Here is a 17,351-nt window from a genome sequence, read left to right as displayed (position 1 = left end):
ACAACAAAATTCACCTATTCCAAATTTTTCTAGGCTTCACACAGTGCCTATTTAAATTACTATCAGTATCATATTTCATTTAATTTCAGATTAAAATGGGGCTGTGAATTATCTTGTGATTCTAGCCACCATTTATAGCTGAAACTGTTTAAAATATAAGAAAAATGTTTGAAGTTGGGACTATATACAGTAATTACCTGAATAAAACAATAATTAAACTAAAGGGGAAATTAACATATTTTATACATTTTGATCTTAATACCAATATATTTCACAATCAAGAACACAATTTAAAGGAGTCTCATTTTTTTTATCATTTAAATATTTTTACTATTTGATATATGAATATATTACTGTTCAAATTTTTCCTGGATCAAGCAACCTATATTCCTAAAAATATGGTACTGGTGGATCACAATTGCAATAAACTTCTGTTAGGCAAATGACTGAATCATAATGTAACCACAAACACTATTAACTACATTAAAAAATGCAGGGTAATATTAAAATCAGATTTTTAAATGCATATAGTGAGGATAAACAAAATTCATCATAGTTTCATATAATCTGGGTATCAATTATATAGTAACTTTTTTTCTTTTTTGGGAGAAAAAGGGATGTTACAACAATTAGCTGTAAATAGGTACTATACAAAAAACAAGTCTCATATAGGAACAGGCATTTGATAGTCTTTGATTTATTAATTAGTCCAATGATTGGCATTTATAAAATTACTAGTTAATACATGAACTATGTTTTAAACATAAAATGCATTGGCTTTGAGTGCTTTGAAGTCTCTGATACCACTAAGTCAATACTTTGCTGAAATGGTAAAATTCTTCAAAGTAGTGATAATGTAGTAGAAGCTAAGATGGCTGCCTTCTTTCCTTTCCTTCTCTCCCCACCAAAGACTTCTTTATTCTCATGTTTTTAAGCTCTACAAGGAAGAGTTGGTATATTACTGGACATGTAATGGAAATGGACTAGAGTTTCATGTTTCACAATGCATTATTATTAGTTTAGGGGATTGCTAAGAAATCCAATAGTTAAAAAACAAAACAAAACAAAACAAAGATACTGCCACCAACATTTGAAATTTATTTAACTGAAAAATTTCCCAACTAACCTTTAGAATCACTTTATTTCAAGAAATAGTTACAACAAAACACACAAGGTTTGGGTTAATTGTTGGGATCTATGTAATCTTCCCTTTACCTTGAGTGACACTATCTAAAGTAAGTTAAATATCGCACTTAGTGACCCAAACCTAACTTTATATTAGGATGTATTCCTAAGAATTTACCCAAATGACTATTGTTTTCCTCCTATCATCACTGGAGTTTTGTGAGTGTTCTTTATGATTTCAAGCTCTGCAAGGAAGAGCTGGTATATTACTGGACACATTTCCTATTTTTCTCTGAGATGTTAGTGAAAATACAGTCCCTTATATTTTCTATTTTCTACTCATTCATCACTTATTGGAAACCTATGTTGTGAGGATTAAATGAATGACAGGGCATAAAGCATTTAGGGTAGGGCCCAGCACACAGAAATCACGATAGAAGTGTGTTAGCTATAATAATTACCACATGTGGATGCTGTGTAAGACACAGGTCCTTTCCAGCTCTAGAATTCCTATTGTAGCTAGAATCTAAGACTAGATACCAGTGGGTTATTCAGAGGGCTTTAGTAGCCAAAATCATTCAGCCACAAACACGGTCTCCTTACTCACTTTAGAATTCAAGTTGTGTTTTAAAAGCAATTCATATTTTCTCTCTCTGCGTCTGTATACACACACGCACACGCACACACTCTATTTTTTTTTTATTATTCATCTGTTTAGATACTACTAGTCCTGACACTCTCTGACCTGTTTCAATATACAGCTTGAATAGGCAGGAATATTATTTAGTAGCTCATTTTAAAGGCCACTTCATAATACGGTCAACTTTTATATCTCTCAATCCTAGTATTTCTTTAAGAACACCAGAAAAAGTAAACATTTGGAATTCTGAATATTATCCATCAGAAGTAATTTTTGCTTCCCTTATACCTTATGATATGTTCTAGATCCAATACTTATTCTTAATTACATATCCATCAGTATTCCAAAGAGAAAGATATTTGCACAATATACAGTTTCTTTTGTTCATAAACATAAAAGCAAGAAACAGTTTTCCTAAAAGTGTTATGAGATAATAATTTAATAAATGAATAGATCTAATTATATTTCTCATTAAAATACATGGAGACATTTTTTAATGTTGATATGACTATGTTTCACAGGAGTGGGTCTACAAGAATTTGCTTTATGTCTACTGGAGAAATCTGACAAAAATTAATCATTTGTAAGAACATTCTCCCAGCTTCCTGCCAGGCTCAAAAGACATAAGCTTCATGTCAACATATATGGAGTTATCCTCTGGTCAACCTCTTCCTCAGGAAACTTTGGACAAGTTAATTAACTTCTGTGTACCTTGGTTTCTTCTATCAAATGAATATAACATAATACAATGACTAAATGAAATAATCATTGTGAACTACAGAATCTACCTTACTGATGCCTCTCTCTTCCTTTTCATTCCCTCTGGCATTTTTCCAGTCAAGGTTCTCCATCACCTTAGGTCAGATGTTTTTCAAATACAATGAAAAAAAAAAGAGAGAAAAACCTGGCTTATTTTTGACACTGTCATACCTAACACTACCATTACAGTAGTTTACTTATGATATACATTCCCCCGTCTATATATTACATTTTAAACAAACCATATGTTTATATGGAGGAGCTCGCTGCTTAGAATACTGTACTAAATTTTGTAAAGTAAATAACCTTATTATCATGATATGCTTGTAGTCCAATTACTTACTCTCTTTTATAAACATTCAAATTGTCATAGCTAAAAATTCTCTCAAAGTGATAACATCTTGGGGAGTTTGTGCTTTTGTGTGTATAGTCTTACGATGTTTGACTGCAAACACCTCCATGTATTTGACCTAGACACATGCTGAAACCTGGTATGGCTTAACCACAGTAAGATACTCTTGCCATCCTGAGCACACTGCCTCTAGAGAACAGTCTGAACAGAAACACCACGAACAGAAGCAAAGTCCAAGTTTAGTCATGCTTTATTTCAAAAATTCCTTGCTACTTTCCTACATGAAAATAATGCTTTAAAGGGAACTTAATAGAGAGGACTTGCTATGAAGATACTTATATACATGACTATTTCACATGGCTTTCTGTCCAAAAATAAACCTTTACACGTTAGAATTAGCTACTGAGATATGGTAGTGACCTAGTCCTCACCCCAAGGCAGAAAAGTCACTCTCATGTTTTTTGGAGTTGGTAACATAAATGAATCATAAACTTCATTGGCTATAGTTGGACAAATTACAATCTATCTAAAATTTAATTCCTACACTTATGAAATAGTGATAATTTGCACACAAATAGAACACCTATTACCCTCTGTTGAGGAAAATAAACAACCAAAACTAGTAAATTGATGTTTTTAAGCAAATACTTTTAGAAAGCCTTTTCTACCAGATGTGGAATGAAAGCATTGAACAGAAGGAATCCACATGACCTTTACTTCAAAACAGAAAAGTAGAATCCTTTAGTAGGATGAGAAAATGTATGAACTTATTTAGGTACCATATATTTCAAAATATAAGGCTGTGCCCCATTTTTTTCAAAGAGAAGGCAATACTAAAAACACCTGTATATGAGTTCCTTTGTGCCAGGCCCGGATCTAAGCACTTGCAGATATATTAGGTCATTTAATTCTTACAATTATCTTACGAAGTAGGTGTTATCATGAGCTTTTTAAATAGGAGGAAACTAAGACACGGAAAAGTTAAGTGATTTGCACCAAGATCACGTAGTGAAAAGGCAGTAAAGAAAGATTACAGCTCTGGATGTCTGGCTCTAGAGCACACACACTGAAGCTTTAAATTTAATGTATTTATTTAGTAGCTGACCTGAAAACTCTCATGGATATTAATGAAATGGTCAAATGGCTGCTTATATCGATTTATTAATATAGTTTCTTGTGCAAATTTTAAAATCATACAGGAAAATACTAATTTAAAATAATTTTTCACTCTCACTTTCATAAAATCAGTCTATTAAAACTTTACATCTGCTTCCTAACAGAATTTTCATTCCTTCTAAATTGTTTGAGATACATTACTTTTTTGAGTCTGTATGTGATAATGTACATTAGTGAAGTTGATTTTTCATTTATCTTACAGGTTCTTTATAAAATCGTTTACTATATATCTTATAAACTCATCTTTAAAATATTATGGCAATATCCAGTACTTGCCATTTTGAGATCACACACCCAGGACTCATTATTAAATCTGTGTAAAATGTAAAGCTTCTTTCACTCCTTTATGCCAGTTCCATCATGTGACACTGGTAAGCATTCCAAGCTAGCACTGCTTGAGGTCATTTCTGCATTATGTTCCTTACTGAAGAGTATTTTAAGTTTTTTTTTTTTAATGTAAAGTAAGAGAGAACCTCATAAAATATGTGAGGAGAGCAACTCCTTTCCTGGTACTTATTTTTGGCAGAAACTAAACCTTGCCTGATGTATAATTTCCCTAACATTTGATAATCAGAAAAAAATTATGCACACATATACACAGAGTTAGTTATAAATTAGTCAATGAATTTCATCATCTTAAAGGAAGACACCTGGCATAGTGAGAGACAGAAGCTCAAACAGCTCAAGTGACTTGTCCAAGGACTCCACGTAAGAGGCTCCAAAATCTCTACCCTTTTTACTTTGTATCCTGACTCTAGATATTTCCTATTTGGGGCCATATTCTAACCCAATCTTTGCACCTATCTTCTCCCTTATTTAAACAGTAAACACCTTAAAGGAACTTTACATTAATATAAGAACAGCTTTATGTTCTAATGTGAATACCAACCCAATAAATACACTTCTTAGCAAAATCTGTGATTATCCATATGGTAAAACTGATCATCTCTTGCGGTTGCTGTTTTCCAGGACCAAGGGGGACCAGTGCTATGGAAGTAGCAGTCTCTGGAGAGGTTAAGTTGCTGGTAATACCTGAAACCAACTTCTGTGACCAATTAGACAACAACTCTGATGAGCTCCAAAGGGACTATGCTTAGTTGTCCCAGCTGTAAAAATGCTCAAGGGAGTATGGAGTTAGGGAAATGAGTGTTTAAAGTCAAGGAAAAAAGATTCCCAGGGGATCTATGGAGAACCTTAAGCTGCCTTCTTTTTGAATAAAAATAAAACAGTTGGTTTGGGGAGAAAGTCTCACACAAAATTAAAAACATTAACCTACAAGTAGTTTTTAACTCTTTAAAAGTTATAAAAGCTACCACACATCCAAATGCAAAGGTACTAAGGTCTCTAGACAACAAAATACCATGAAATGTCTGAGACTGGCTAGTTATTCATCAGTGTCCTCCCTTCCAGGAAACACAGCTGGACCACATTTCCCAGTCTCCCTTATAGTTATGTATGTGTCCATATAAGTGAGTTCAAGCCTTACAAGTATGGACAAACACCAGTGATGTATGCCATTTCCACACCTTACTTATAAAAATCTTCCTTAAGACTGTCATGATCTTTCCCCTTGCATCAAAAGAATCTCTGTTGGATGACAACAGAAACTTTGTTTTGAGGGTTAGACAACTGAGTCACAAAACAGAGGGGACTGGATCCTCGAAACACTGCTTAGAAGGGAACTATCCACTAAGTAATCAAGAGGACTTGCTTTAGATTTTATGCAAAAGAGAATAAGCTTCTACTGTGTTTGAACCATTATATTTTGTTTGGTACAACGGCTAGCATTATCTCAACTCATATAAATACATTATCATTAACTCAAATAAATATAAATAACTCATATAAATAGTCTTAACACATAAATATCTTAACTTATAAATACTCAGTGAGACCTATTTGTGAAAAATCTTTCACAATGAAATTCTAAATTCCTTAAGGAGAAGTAGGTGGGGCTCTGAAAATATCTTGACCTCATAGTACTAGGTCCAATTTGGATAAAATAAACATTAGAGTTTTTCTACATATTCAACGCATTTATTGAGAACCCACTTTATGCTAGTATACCAGGCACTATTCCAGGTTTTCTAGATATTGGAGTAGGAAAGATAAACTCCCTGCTCTCATGGATCTTACAACTAGTGGGTAGAGACAAACAATAAAAGGATAATGAAGAAAACTGTCAAATAGTGATAAGTGCTGCATTCAACAAAGATTAAAGGAAACTGATGTGTTATGCTAAGTGAAATAAGTCAGTGAGAGAAAGACAAATACCATACGATTTCAGGCACATGTGGAATTTAAGAAACAAAACAATTTATTTTGGGGGGAAAAAAAGAGAGGTAAACCAAGAAACAGACTCTTAACTATAGAGAACAAACTGATGGTTCCCAGAGGGGAGGTGGGTGGGGAAATGGGTGAAATAGGTGATGGGGATTAAGGAGGGCACTTGTGATGAGCATCAGGTATTGTGTGGAAGTGTTGAATCACTATATTGTACACCTGAAACTAATACCATACTGTATGTTAACTAACTGGAATTCGAATAAAAACTAAAAAAAAAAAAAAAAAAAAAGAGAGAGAGAGAGAGAGAGAGACTGATGTGATGAAGAGTCACAGGATAGCCAGGGATGATCTAAGATGTGATACTGAGATGAGAAAATTATTTTTTACATTTTCACTTATTTTCTAAAGGAACAGTTCCAATTATATCATTTTGTTAGATATATATATTTTATAGATGTATATATGTGTGTTATGTTATCTAATACACATAACATACACATACACACACATATATATACACATAAACATACATACATATGTATATATATACACACACATACTTTATATATATAACACATACATTACTTTCCATATATTTTTATAATATATGTTATCTTTGTGTAAAAGTGAGATAAGTCTAGTACATCTCTAAGTCAAAGGAATATAGTTATTAAACATTTTGTTAAAAATTCTTAGCTATTTATACAACTTAAAATCAACTAAGTATCATAGTACCTTATGAATCAAAGACAGTGTAAAATATATTTGGAGTTGTTCAGTGCCCTATGAGTTGGAGACTACTAATATCTGCTCACATTTCACGACACAAATATTATATGATGGAAATACCAGTCTTCAAAATAATTATTTGTTCTCAAAAAATACTGCTGAATAAATTAAATGGAAAATTAAGTCTAGAACCCACCCACTTGTAGTCAACTGATTTAAGTATTCAAAAATTTCATTGAATAGACTGACCACTTAAGAAAAAAAATAATTCTGTTAAAATTTATGTTGTAATCTTTTAAAAATAGGAATTACTGAACATTTATTTCCCTAGGAAGAAGCTTGGATATACTCAAAATCCTAGATTCCATAGACTTTACATCCTAGCATTTGTGTGTGGTAGTAGGACCATCAAACAAGAATATGTCACACAGAGTTAAGTAAATTGAAAACTAATAAAGTAGGATACAGGATATAGAGGGTAGAAGGTCTCACCACTAAGATAACATTTCAAAGACCTTGATGGAGCAAATGCCTGAACCCTACAGATACATAATGGGGAAACAGGCATTTCACAATACAAGGACATCAAGAGCAAAAGTCAAAGGCACGGGTGCCCTTGGTATGTTTTAGGAATAGATAGAAGGTTAGTAAAAGCTCTGAGAAGACCAGAGGGAATTAGTACAGAGAAATATTCTATGCTGAAATCATGTAGGAAAGCTACAGTAATGATTTTGGATTTTATCCTGAGTGACATGGGAAGCCACTGGAGGGTTTTGAGCACTCACAATGTATGCATCCTGAATTTAAAGCATTTTTCCAAAGTGTTTATTGTGAATATGTTACTTTTTTGATAAACATTTATGAGTAATTCCACATGACTTAAACAGAAAAAGGTGTTTATTACAGCTTGTATCAAGAGGCCGTCAGCAAGCAAGGGCACTGTAGCTTGTCTTGATGGATACACCATAGGCAGTGTGACTCAACTGTGAAGTTGTGTCTAGTCTAAGTTATCGTTCATGGGTACACTGGCTATGTAACTTAACTTACTGAAAATCCCACTCCATTTATGTGAGACACACATGTACACAAACACAGAGGAAATGACTTTGATTTTAATCAACATGTCAGATCCTACCTCTAATGGTTCATTTCTAGATTTCATTAAAACACTACCACCACAACTGCTACTTTTCCAGTGATGAGTATTACAACTTAGCTAGACAATAATCTTTAAATCAAAAAATAATTACATGTTATCCCTCTTAAGTTACTAACAAAAATAGTAGGTATTAATTTTATGTGTCTAATGTATCACTTTTTCCTTTTACTTCAAAGATAAAGATATTCATTTCAGCATTTATTTCCAAGGACTTCAATGCTAGGACATTTAATTTAATGTTTATTGTCAAGGGCTTTATGTGTCAACCCTGGCACACCAGATAATTTCATTGCTTTAGCTCTGTCTGGAGGGCACTATGGGAGAACTGACTGAACATTTGTGGTGCATTACTCATTGCCCAGGGTCAGCAGAAACACATAGTGCATAAATTGCAAGAAGTCTAACAGATTTTCTTTTTCCTTCATCTTTCCCCTTTTTTTTTCTTTGTTTGGACTAGTAAACCTTAGACACCATATCATCAAATGAATAGTTTGAATTACTAAGACACAGTCAAACACAACGTTACCTCATAAGGAGACTCCTTCCTAATACCCTCACTTCTGTCAATGCTCCAGCATTTTTCATGACCTTCTCAGTCATCTGCAAAGATTTATTTACATAATCAATTGAGCGACTCTCTTAGAAAGCACATTCTTCCTAAATTAACACCAACAGTTAGTACTCTATCAGTCCATTAAGGTTTTACTTTCCTCAAACTTCAACTACTTTCTCTGAACTTTTCTGTTAAGCGTGTACGTGTATGCATATTAATTTATTACCCCAAGTTTAAATCAGGAAAATAGAATAGCATTAATCAAGATGCACTTAGGGAATCTTATGACTGGTTTAATATAATCTGTGATGTCAGTGCATGTATGTATGCACGTACATGCACACATACAAGCACTTAATAAATTGAACATGTCTTTGGATATAAACAGTTTAACTTTCATAACCTGGAAGTTACACAGCCTCCATTCACCTTCAGCAAAAACAAGAACTTATAAAATGAGTCACACTTGCAGTGACAAGACTGTGCCAGGGGATTTACAAATACTATCCCACTTCCCTCTGATGGTCCCGCACCACCATTGTCCTCTCCTGCTGCTCCTTGCAAGTCTTTTATTTTTTCCCCCTTTCCATCTCTTCTCCATGTTGTAGCCAGAGTAAACTTTTAAAAGAGGACAGAAAAATACACACCTGATCTTGTCAATCCCCTGCCACAAAACTTTTATGGACTCTTCACCCTCAGGCAAGTGTTTACACTCCTAACTGCACCCACCAGCTTCTCCTCCTGATTATTTCACACACCTCTCTGCCCCCTCAGTCTCCATACTAGATAGATCTCTAAAGCTCTTTATGGTTATTGAAATGTCAGACTCTGTAACTCTCTCCTGGGTCTTCACTGTTCCCTCCTCCTAGAAGAACACTTACCCCTAGGCTGGCTAATTCTCTGAACTTCCCTCACAGAGGTGGGAAGTTCTTATAAGATGTTCCTGTGACACCAAGAATGTTGCCTGTGATGGAACTTAACCACACTTTACAATATTGTTGATTTAACTCTCTAGGTGAGTCCAAAAGGGAATATGTCTGCCTTTTTCATCACTCTTTCCCTTGCTTCAAAGTGCCCAAGTTATAGCCAGTACTTCATATATGCATGAACCACAGAACTATTAACCCTAGTTTAGAGCTGAAGACAAAGCGGCTGAGAGACACTGAACAAGACTATCTGTTGCCAGTGTTCTCTCTCCCTTCCCAATCCCACAGTCACCTCTTCCTACCAGCAGTTATACGTAGGATCACCAGAATAAGACGAAAAGACAAGAACAGAAGAGGGATGGAATTATACAAAACCTAGGCCAACAGTAACTATAGTTAAGCATTATATTTAGTTTGGATTTCCCAGAAGTCAGGACAAAAAAGTTAAGGACAAAAGCCTATGGGCTAAAAAGTTTTTGACTTTCTATCTGTAGAGATCCAAAAGAGGAGCCTGGAAGATGAAGAGTGTTGGAATTGTACTTCAGAATTGTAAGGTTCATTCATCTACTTAATTATTTCACAAGTATTTACTGACTTACTTCAATTAACCAGGCATTGCTATAGGAGCTAGGCAATTGACTGGGACTGGCAAAGTTCCTGCTCCCTAGAATTTACATTTCTAGAGGCAGGAGGGGCTTGAGGGTGGGACAGCAAGAAAAACAACAATAAACAAAACAACTTTAGATATCAGCAACTACCATAAAGACAATACTAAAAAGGTACGGTGATGTAATGGACAGTGGTGGTTGGGAACAGGGAGGCTCTTATCTTATCTTCCAGGAGGCTATTTCAGATTGGGCAACCTGGAAAGGCGGCTCTGAGAAAATGTTTGAGATGAGGGATGAATAAACAGAAAGGATCTAGCCAAACAAGGGGTGGGGAGAGCTTTATAGGTGGAGGGGATCTCAAGGGCAAAGACCCTAAGGTGGGAAGAACCTAGGAATGTTCAAGAAACAGAAGTCCAAGGTGACTAGATGGGAGAAAGGGAGAGAATGCTTGAGGGGGAAAGTGATACAAATGAGGACAGAAGAGCAGAACTATTCCTGCTAAAAACTAGGCTTTTTAAGGGCAATGGGAAGACACTGGACTTTTTAAATAAGCAATTAACAAGATCCAGTTATGTTTTATAAGACCATTCTGGTAGGACGGTGGGAAGGGAGAACAGATTCTAAGAGGTTAGAATAGAAGTGGAAAGACAAGTTAGGACAGAGTGAGGCATGCCATCTAGGTTACTGCAAACAAAAGTGGCCTTTTGAAACCTAACCTGTGATACTTAGAGGGGTCTCTGTAATCAAATTCTCCAAAAGATAAAAATTCTATCTAAAGTACCATAAAGGTGATTAATTATGTGGCACCGGTTGCTACAATACTTTAGTAATTAGTTCTGACCTCCTATAAGTTCTGTGGGTGCCTAAACAGATTTCCAAAGAACAAGGGGTCAGATTATAAAAATATTCATGTTATTTCAGTAATAATTTATTAAATATCCTAATAAAATGGATACTTCTTTTGACAAAGCACCTAACCAGAGAGTAGCATTAGGAGGTCACAGTTTATAATATGACATTATAAAAAGACGACATGGCTAGTTCCAAGCTGTCTGTGTGACTCAAGAAAATCATTTAAATTCCTTGCAACTCAATTTCCTCACCAGCATAGAACAGACATAACAAGGTCCGTCCTGCCCATCTCACAAGAGAGCTGTGAGAATGAATGGAGGATAAATGGGAAAGACTTCCAGTAATAGAAAGCATTATACAAACGCAAGGTTGTGTATGAACTACAGTGACAGACCTGGGAGTATTTTTAGGGGTTCATTTAACATAATCTCATTTCACAGTTGTGAGAACTGATGTCCAAGAAGGTGAATTAGCATGGCACTGCTAACACTAGAATCCAGATCTTACTTTTATGTAATAGAAAAAAATTAATTTGAGTAGTTTCCAAATTCTCTACAATATAAACTGTAGCATTAATATTATTAAATAAGTATTCTGAAGAACACAAAAAATACTAAAAGGGAAAAGTAACTTGGAATTCATTATTAATGATGTATGATGTTTGTATAAATCAAAAATAATGTAGGATTAATTTTAATCTCAATTCCAAATTATGGACACATAATTATGGTCACAAATTATGTGTCTTAAAACAATGATTGCTCTCAGAAAAGCATGTAACTTTCATAATGCTAAGTGGTCAGGGTCTTTTCATGTAAGGACAGAAGCAAGTACCTTTACCTGGTTTTTGGCATTCTATTGAAGGCCTTCAAAATAGTTTAATATTTAATATAATCCATATTAATATTGTTTCTAAATAGTATGTCTCAAACTTATTATCCAAAATTCCGAAATAGCTTATACCAGAAATTTTTTGCTGCTTAGGTGGATATTTATTTCCATATTTCACATAAATGTGAAAGAACTGCATGACTTACTATAACAAAATTCTGATAATTAACAATGTTAATCCTAATTTATCATCAGAATTGCCAATATAAATATCGAGGGGCTGATGCATGCTGGCTCCGACCTTACACCCTACTCAGTTTCATCTAAGTTTATCTAGCCATATGGGGGAAAAAAAATCTTCCCAAGGTAAAACAATTATCCACTGATTCTGAACTTAATAACATTTGCCTATATCTGCATTTTTGTACTTTTTATTAATTCATCTCATACAATCAATAAATATAAAATGGCTGAGATCTGAGAGTCAAGGAATTAAGATCACAGGAAGATCAAGGAATTGAGATCATAGAAAGCGGAATTCAGGCAAAAGAAACAACTGGAGGAAAGACTCCCTGGCTTGGTCTGTTAAATGAACAAAAGGAAGATCATGGCAGCTGAAGTGGAGTGCATAAGGAAAGTAGAACAAGATGAGGGAAGAAGAGCAAGCCTCAGCTGCTTCATACAGAGCTCTGTAGGGAGTACAGATTTTATTCCAGGTGCAACAGGGAGTTACTAAAGAGTTTTAAAAGAAATTACATGGTCTAGTTCATATTTTACAAGATAAATCAGGCTGCTCTGTGAAAATGGCAAGATCTGAAATAAAGGAACAGTGGGAGTCAACTGGAATAGTCCAAGTGAGATGATGATAGCTTAGATCGGGATGATAATGGAGATGGAGAGGAAAAGCACGAATTCATGATTAAAAGGGTAGAACAAACAGGATTTGATGAAGAATAAGAGTTTTGGGCAACGTGAAGAACCAAAGATAATTTGTAGCTTTAGGGCTTCGATATCTTAATAGAGGGCAATGCCAAAGATGATGAGATGAGGAAAACTAGAGAACCATAGGTATTTGTGGCCTACTCAATTAGTTAGTTGGTTGGGTTTATTTTTTGGTGGTGGTTGAGAGAACACTCAGGAGTTACAGTTTGGTGATGTCAAATCTGAGTTGACAACATCTACATCAATATATCTAGTGGGTAATTGAATATATAGTCTTGAATTTTATTATAATCAACCAATGGATGTCTGGCTTGGGGGGCACAATTTTGTAAGACTTTTCACCTGCTCATTAAGTGTTTACATGTTAATACATATAAAAATAATAAATGAGGATCAAGATGATTATGATGATGAGGAAGAAAATATTTTGATTTATACTGTGATGGGATAAAGATTCTTGAAATCAATAAACGGGGCAACAAGAGATACAAGGTCCCACTTTCTCTCCCTTTTGATCTAAGCCATTAATACAAAAGTGTTAGATACACACTAGCAAAAAAATTTAAAAAGTAGCCCCACAAAATGTAAAATAGGAATTCATTTATATTTTAAAGTTAGCTTAAACATCCAGAATTTTGCTCACAGAATCTTTTAAAGAACTTGTAAAATACTTAGTGCCTCTTCCAAATGTATAAAGCTAATAAAAGTTCAGTTGAATTAGATGTTTGTCATTTGACTTAATGTGCCTTTGCCAATAAAGTCTGTTCTTTAAATGCTTTCAGGATTAACAAACGTCCTAAGATAGAAATCTCCTTTCTTTTACAGCTTAAGAAAACTCACTTAAAGATCAGAATCAAGAAAAACTAAATAGTAACCAAGACACCAATAACAAAACACATCCTGCAAATAAGACATAATCTCTGATTTCTTTTGTGTATAGTCTTCCCTTGAAGGCCATGGTCTGACATCTGTTATTCTCTGATGCTTATAAACTAGGTATCTTCATATCAAACTAGATAGATGCATATCTTCATATCTGACCAAACAAGGCTTATTCTAACGTATTCTACTAACTATGGAAAACTGGGGAATAAGAAATTAAAAGTAAAGGAGGTGGAAATAATCTTAGGTCAATGCAGAGAGAGTAAATTAAGACGTCTTCATTCCAAAGTGAGTAACTGACTTAAATGGTGAAAGGAGGGGAAAGGTGATAAATACACAATTGCCGAGCATTCTATATATTCCACTTAATTATGTTTCAAATCTGTGAGATATTCTGAAGTGAATGGAACAACAATAAAGATTTAATCACCTTTAATTCAGGAAAAGGGGGATGGGGTGTCGATGTGAAGGGATACCTGACAAGTCAGGTACTACATATCCCCACGAGGACATTGCTTAGCTTATCTTAGAGCAGATGACCTGCTCTATGTGTACATGTGGGTGGGTGTAGTGTGGGAGTGGGGGTGGGGGAGCAAGGATTAACAACATCCTTAATATTTCCAACCTAAATCCTCCCCAGGGTGGTTAGTCACCAGGTACCTTAACAAAATCCTTGAAGTGTTCAAATTCACAAGTCCCAAGGGTTGCTCAGCGTTATTTGTGTAAGAAGCTTATTATATAAGTATCTCCCTTTAAGTCAGCGAATGGTGAGACAAGAAAACACTTGCCTTACCTGAGAGCATGTTTAATTGATACGGTTAGTATATTATTGTGTTAGAAGAAGGCAGATACCTTTCTTGGTTGATTTGGGGTAAACAACTCTGAAAGAACAATGGCTTTTCTGACAGAAGTGCTAAGGGAATTAGGAGAAGGATCTAATAAAGCCAGATTTAGGAGCTGTTATACCACTTTTCAGCAAAGAAACTTTAGCCTAAAGTTGTTCACTTCTCTTAAATTTAAAGATAGATGATTTCACTGAGAAACAGCCAACATAAAATATGTTGCACTTAGCATATAAGAATTTCAGTGTTAACACCTTTTTTGGCACAGAGTGTCAATTTTTATTGCATGCAAATTTGGGGGGATGAACTCATGACTTAAAAATCTGGCAACTGCTTGAATTTCACTGTAAAGAAGCATCATTCAGAAGCTAGGAATGTGAGTCACTTAATATCAGGCTTCAGCTAAATTCTTAAGTGGTTACATAACACCACTAATTTTTAAGAACAAGAAAGATTTTTTTTTTAAATGTCAGGCTTTAGGATTTCCTTTTTCTGCTTTTCCTACTACAAAAATGTCATGTCTGACCCTACTATATATTTTACTTATTTGTTTGTTTGTTTATTTATTTATTTACCAAGATCATATCTTTCTTTAGGTTTGGAAACTCATCTTTCTATGATAAAGCTTCATGTTTACAAAATAAAGTGAAACATGAGGAATTCCACTGCAATAATTAAAATAGCATTAAAATCCTGGTTAGTTCACACAGTATCAAATAATTGAATTAAAAATTAAAAACCAAGCTTTAAATCCTAGAAGCTTCACACCATGCAGATAACATGTTTGAATGAATAACAAAAGTTTTCACTCAAGCTCAGACATTTTGATATGAAGTAAATAAAAATTTTAAATTTTGGAAAATGAATAAAGAACATATATTTGAAAATTAATTTTAAAAATGGTTTGAACTTCTATAGAAATACTTTCCCAAAATTAGCTGTAGTAAAATTAGAAAGACAAATATATAAGTTCTATGTTTATTATTAATCAAAGGCACGCTTTTGTGAGAACAAGGGTCACATACAACTAATATTAATTTGCTTAAGCTATAAGAGCTTCTTTTCCCAGAATTTTAAAAAAGATGAGAAGAACCAGACAAAAGAAAATATTATCGTAACTTAATATATACAACACCGTGTTTAGAGCAACAAGAAAGCAAATAACCATGTCCCTCTTACATGCTCAGCATTAAATTATCTTTCACAAAGCAAAAGGCTTTTTTTTTTTTTTTTTTTTGACCAAAAAGCAATATACAGTTAAGAGGTATAGAACTCCCACATTCCGGCCTTTAAATTTTTCTTCTTATAAGAAAGCAGCATTTATGAGCCCCATAATGACTATTTTAAATCCCCTGAATCACATCACAATAGAAAAACACTGTGTAGCATAATATATAATGGCATATTTAAATATGACCCAAAATTCCATGCTTCTATAATCTATATTAAGTTGTGAGCAAAATAAAGGCATTTCTACCTTGTTTCATTTCTCTAAGCAAAGGTTAACCAGAAAGGCCAACCTTAGGAAGAAACAGAATACATACCATGATATAGTCTCTTTCGTTAGAAAAGGCAAGAAGAACAGATTTAAATTAAGACTTGGTGTATAAAAGCTGAAAGCATAGAATTTGTATCCACATAATGAACTGATGTCTCCTCTAAAGACGTCAGATTGCTGTTCAGCTAAACTATCTAAAAATACCTCCTTGCAAACACACACACACACACACACACACACACACACACACACACGAAATGACTACAAAGACAGGTCTTACTAAGCAGCTCTACTTGCACAAAATCACTTAATAAGTGGGGAAAATTTTTAAAGTACTTAGGGAAAATTTAACGGGAATTTTTCATAGCAACTATGATCTTTTATGAGCTATTTTGAAAACCAGTTCCCATCTGTAAAAAGTAGTTAATGAAGGATCTTAAAGCAAATCATACTTGATCGAAGATGTCCAAAAGAGACTCATGTTCTATGAACTTAAAACAAGATAAAGATAAATCTCTACATCACTGTCAACATTCTATTTAAAAACCAAGAAAAGGGAAATTTTCTGGCTAGAAAAGTGGGAATCAAACTCACGGATGCCTCCAAATGCCAGACCCTGTCTGTGCCCCATACGTAATCCCCACAAACAACCTATGAAGTAGGCATCGTTAACAACACTTTATAGACTAGGACAAATGGTTCGGAACATTTAACTAATCTGCTTAAAGCCACACAGCTACTAAGAAGAGGTAGGGTTCCAACCCACAGACAAATGATTCTGGAGTATTATAATCTAGCGTCAATAACTGACATTCACATAGGCTGTAGAGTCTGCAGATTCTGAAAACATTTTTACATTTTTCTTATTTAAACCTCAAGTTTTTCATCAGTAACACAGGGAGATTCTCACTTCAGTCCTAGTATTATTTTGGTAATTAAAGAAAATAACATGTGTAAAGTACTCGTAAAATAATTGTTAACTATTACTGTGATCATTAATAATCTTCAAAACAAGGTTGTGAGGGAGACCGGTATTATCATGATCTCCACTTTGAAGTGAGAAAACAGAAACTTCAAGGAGTTAAATGACTTGCCTAACAGTTGAGCAGCTAGTAAAATCAGAACAAGGACTCAAAGCAAGGTTCTTGTATATAAAGTATTTTATTGTTCGACTATACAAAAACCTATAGT

General features: G+C 34.3%; 1 protein-coding gene across 17 annotated transcripts in view; it reads right to left on the bottom strand.

Annotated features, from left to right (window-relative positions):
* Positions 1-17,351, bottom strand: part of RAPGEF2 (Rap guanine nucleotide exchange factor 2) — a 235,011-nt gene that overhangs the window by 55,622 nt on the left and 162,038 nt on the right. For 8 of the 17 annotated variants that reach the window (XM_027597876.2, XM_027597879.2, XM_027597883.2 and 5 more), the window contains one exon: positions 2,554-2,619. The exons of 8 other annotated variants lie outside the window; for them this stretch is intronic. In XM_027597876.2, coding sequence (XP_027453677.1) covers positions 2,554-2,619 — 66 coding nt within the window. Of the gene's footprint in view, positions 1-2,553; positions 2,620-4,941; positions 5,030-17,351 lie in introns of those variants that run through there. One more of the 17 variants, XM_027597889.2, reaches the window with a different exon arrangement.

The sequence above is a fragment of the Zalophus californianus genome, chromosome 2, assembly GCF_009762305.2.
Source record: "Zalophus californianus isolate mZalCal1 chromosome 2, mZalCal1.pri.v2, whole genome shotgun sequence".
NCBI lineage: Eukaryota > Metazoa > Chordata > Mammalia > Carnivora > Otariidae > Zalophus > Zalophus californianus.
The sequence above is the reverse complement of the archived record's forward strand: the minus strand, read 5'-3'. Positions and strand labels throughout refer to the sequence as shown.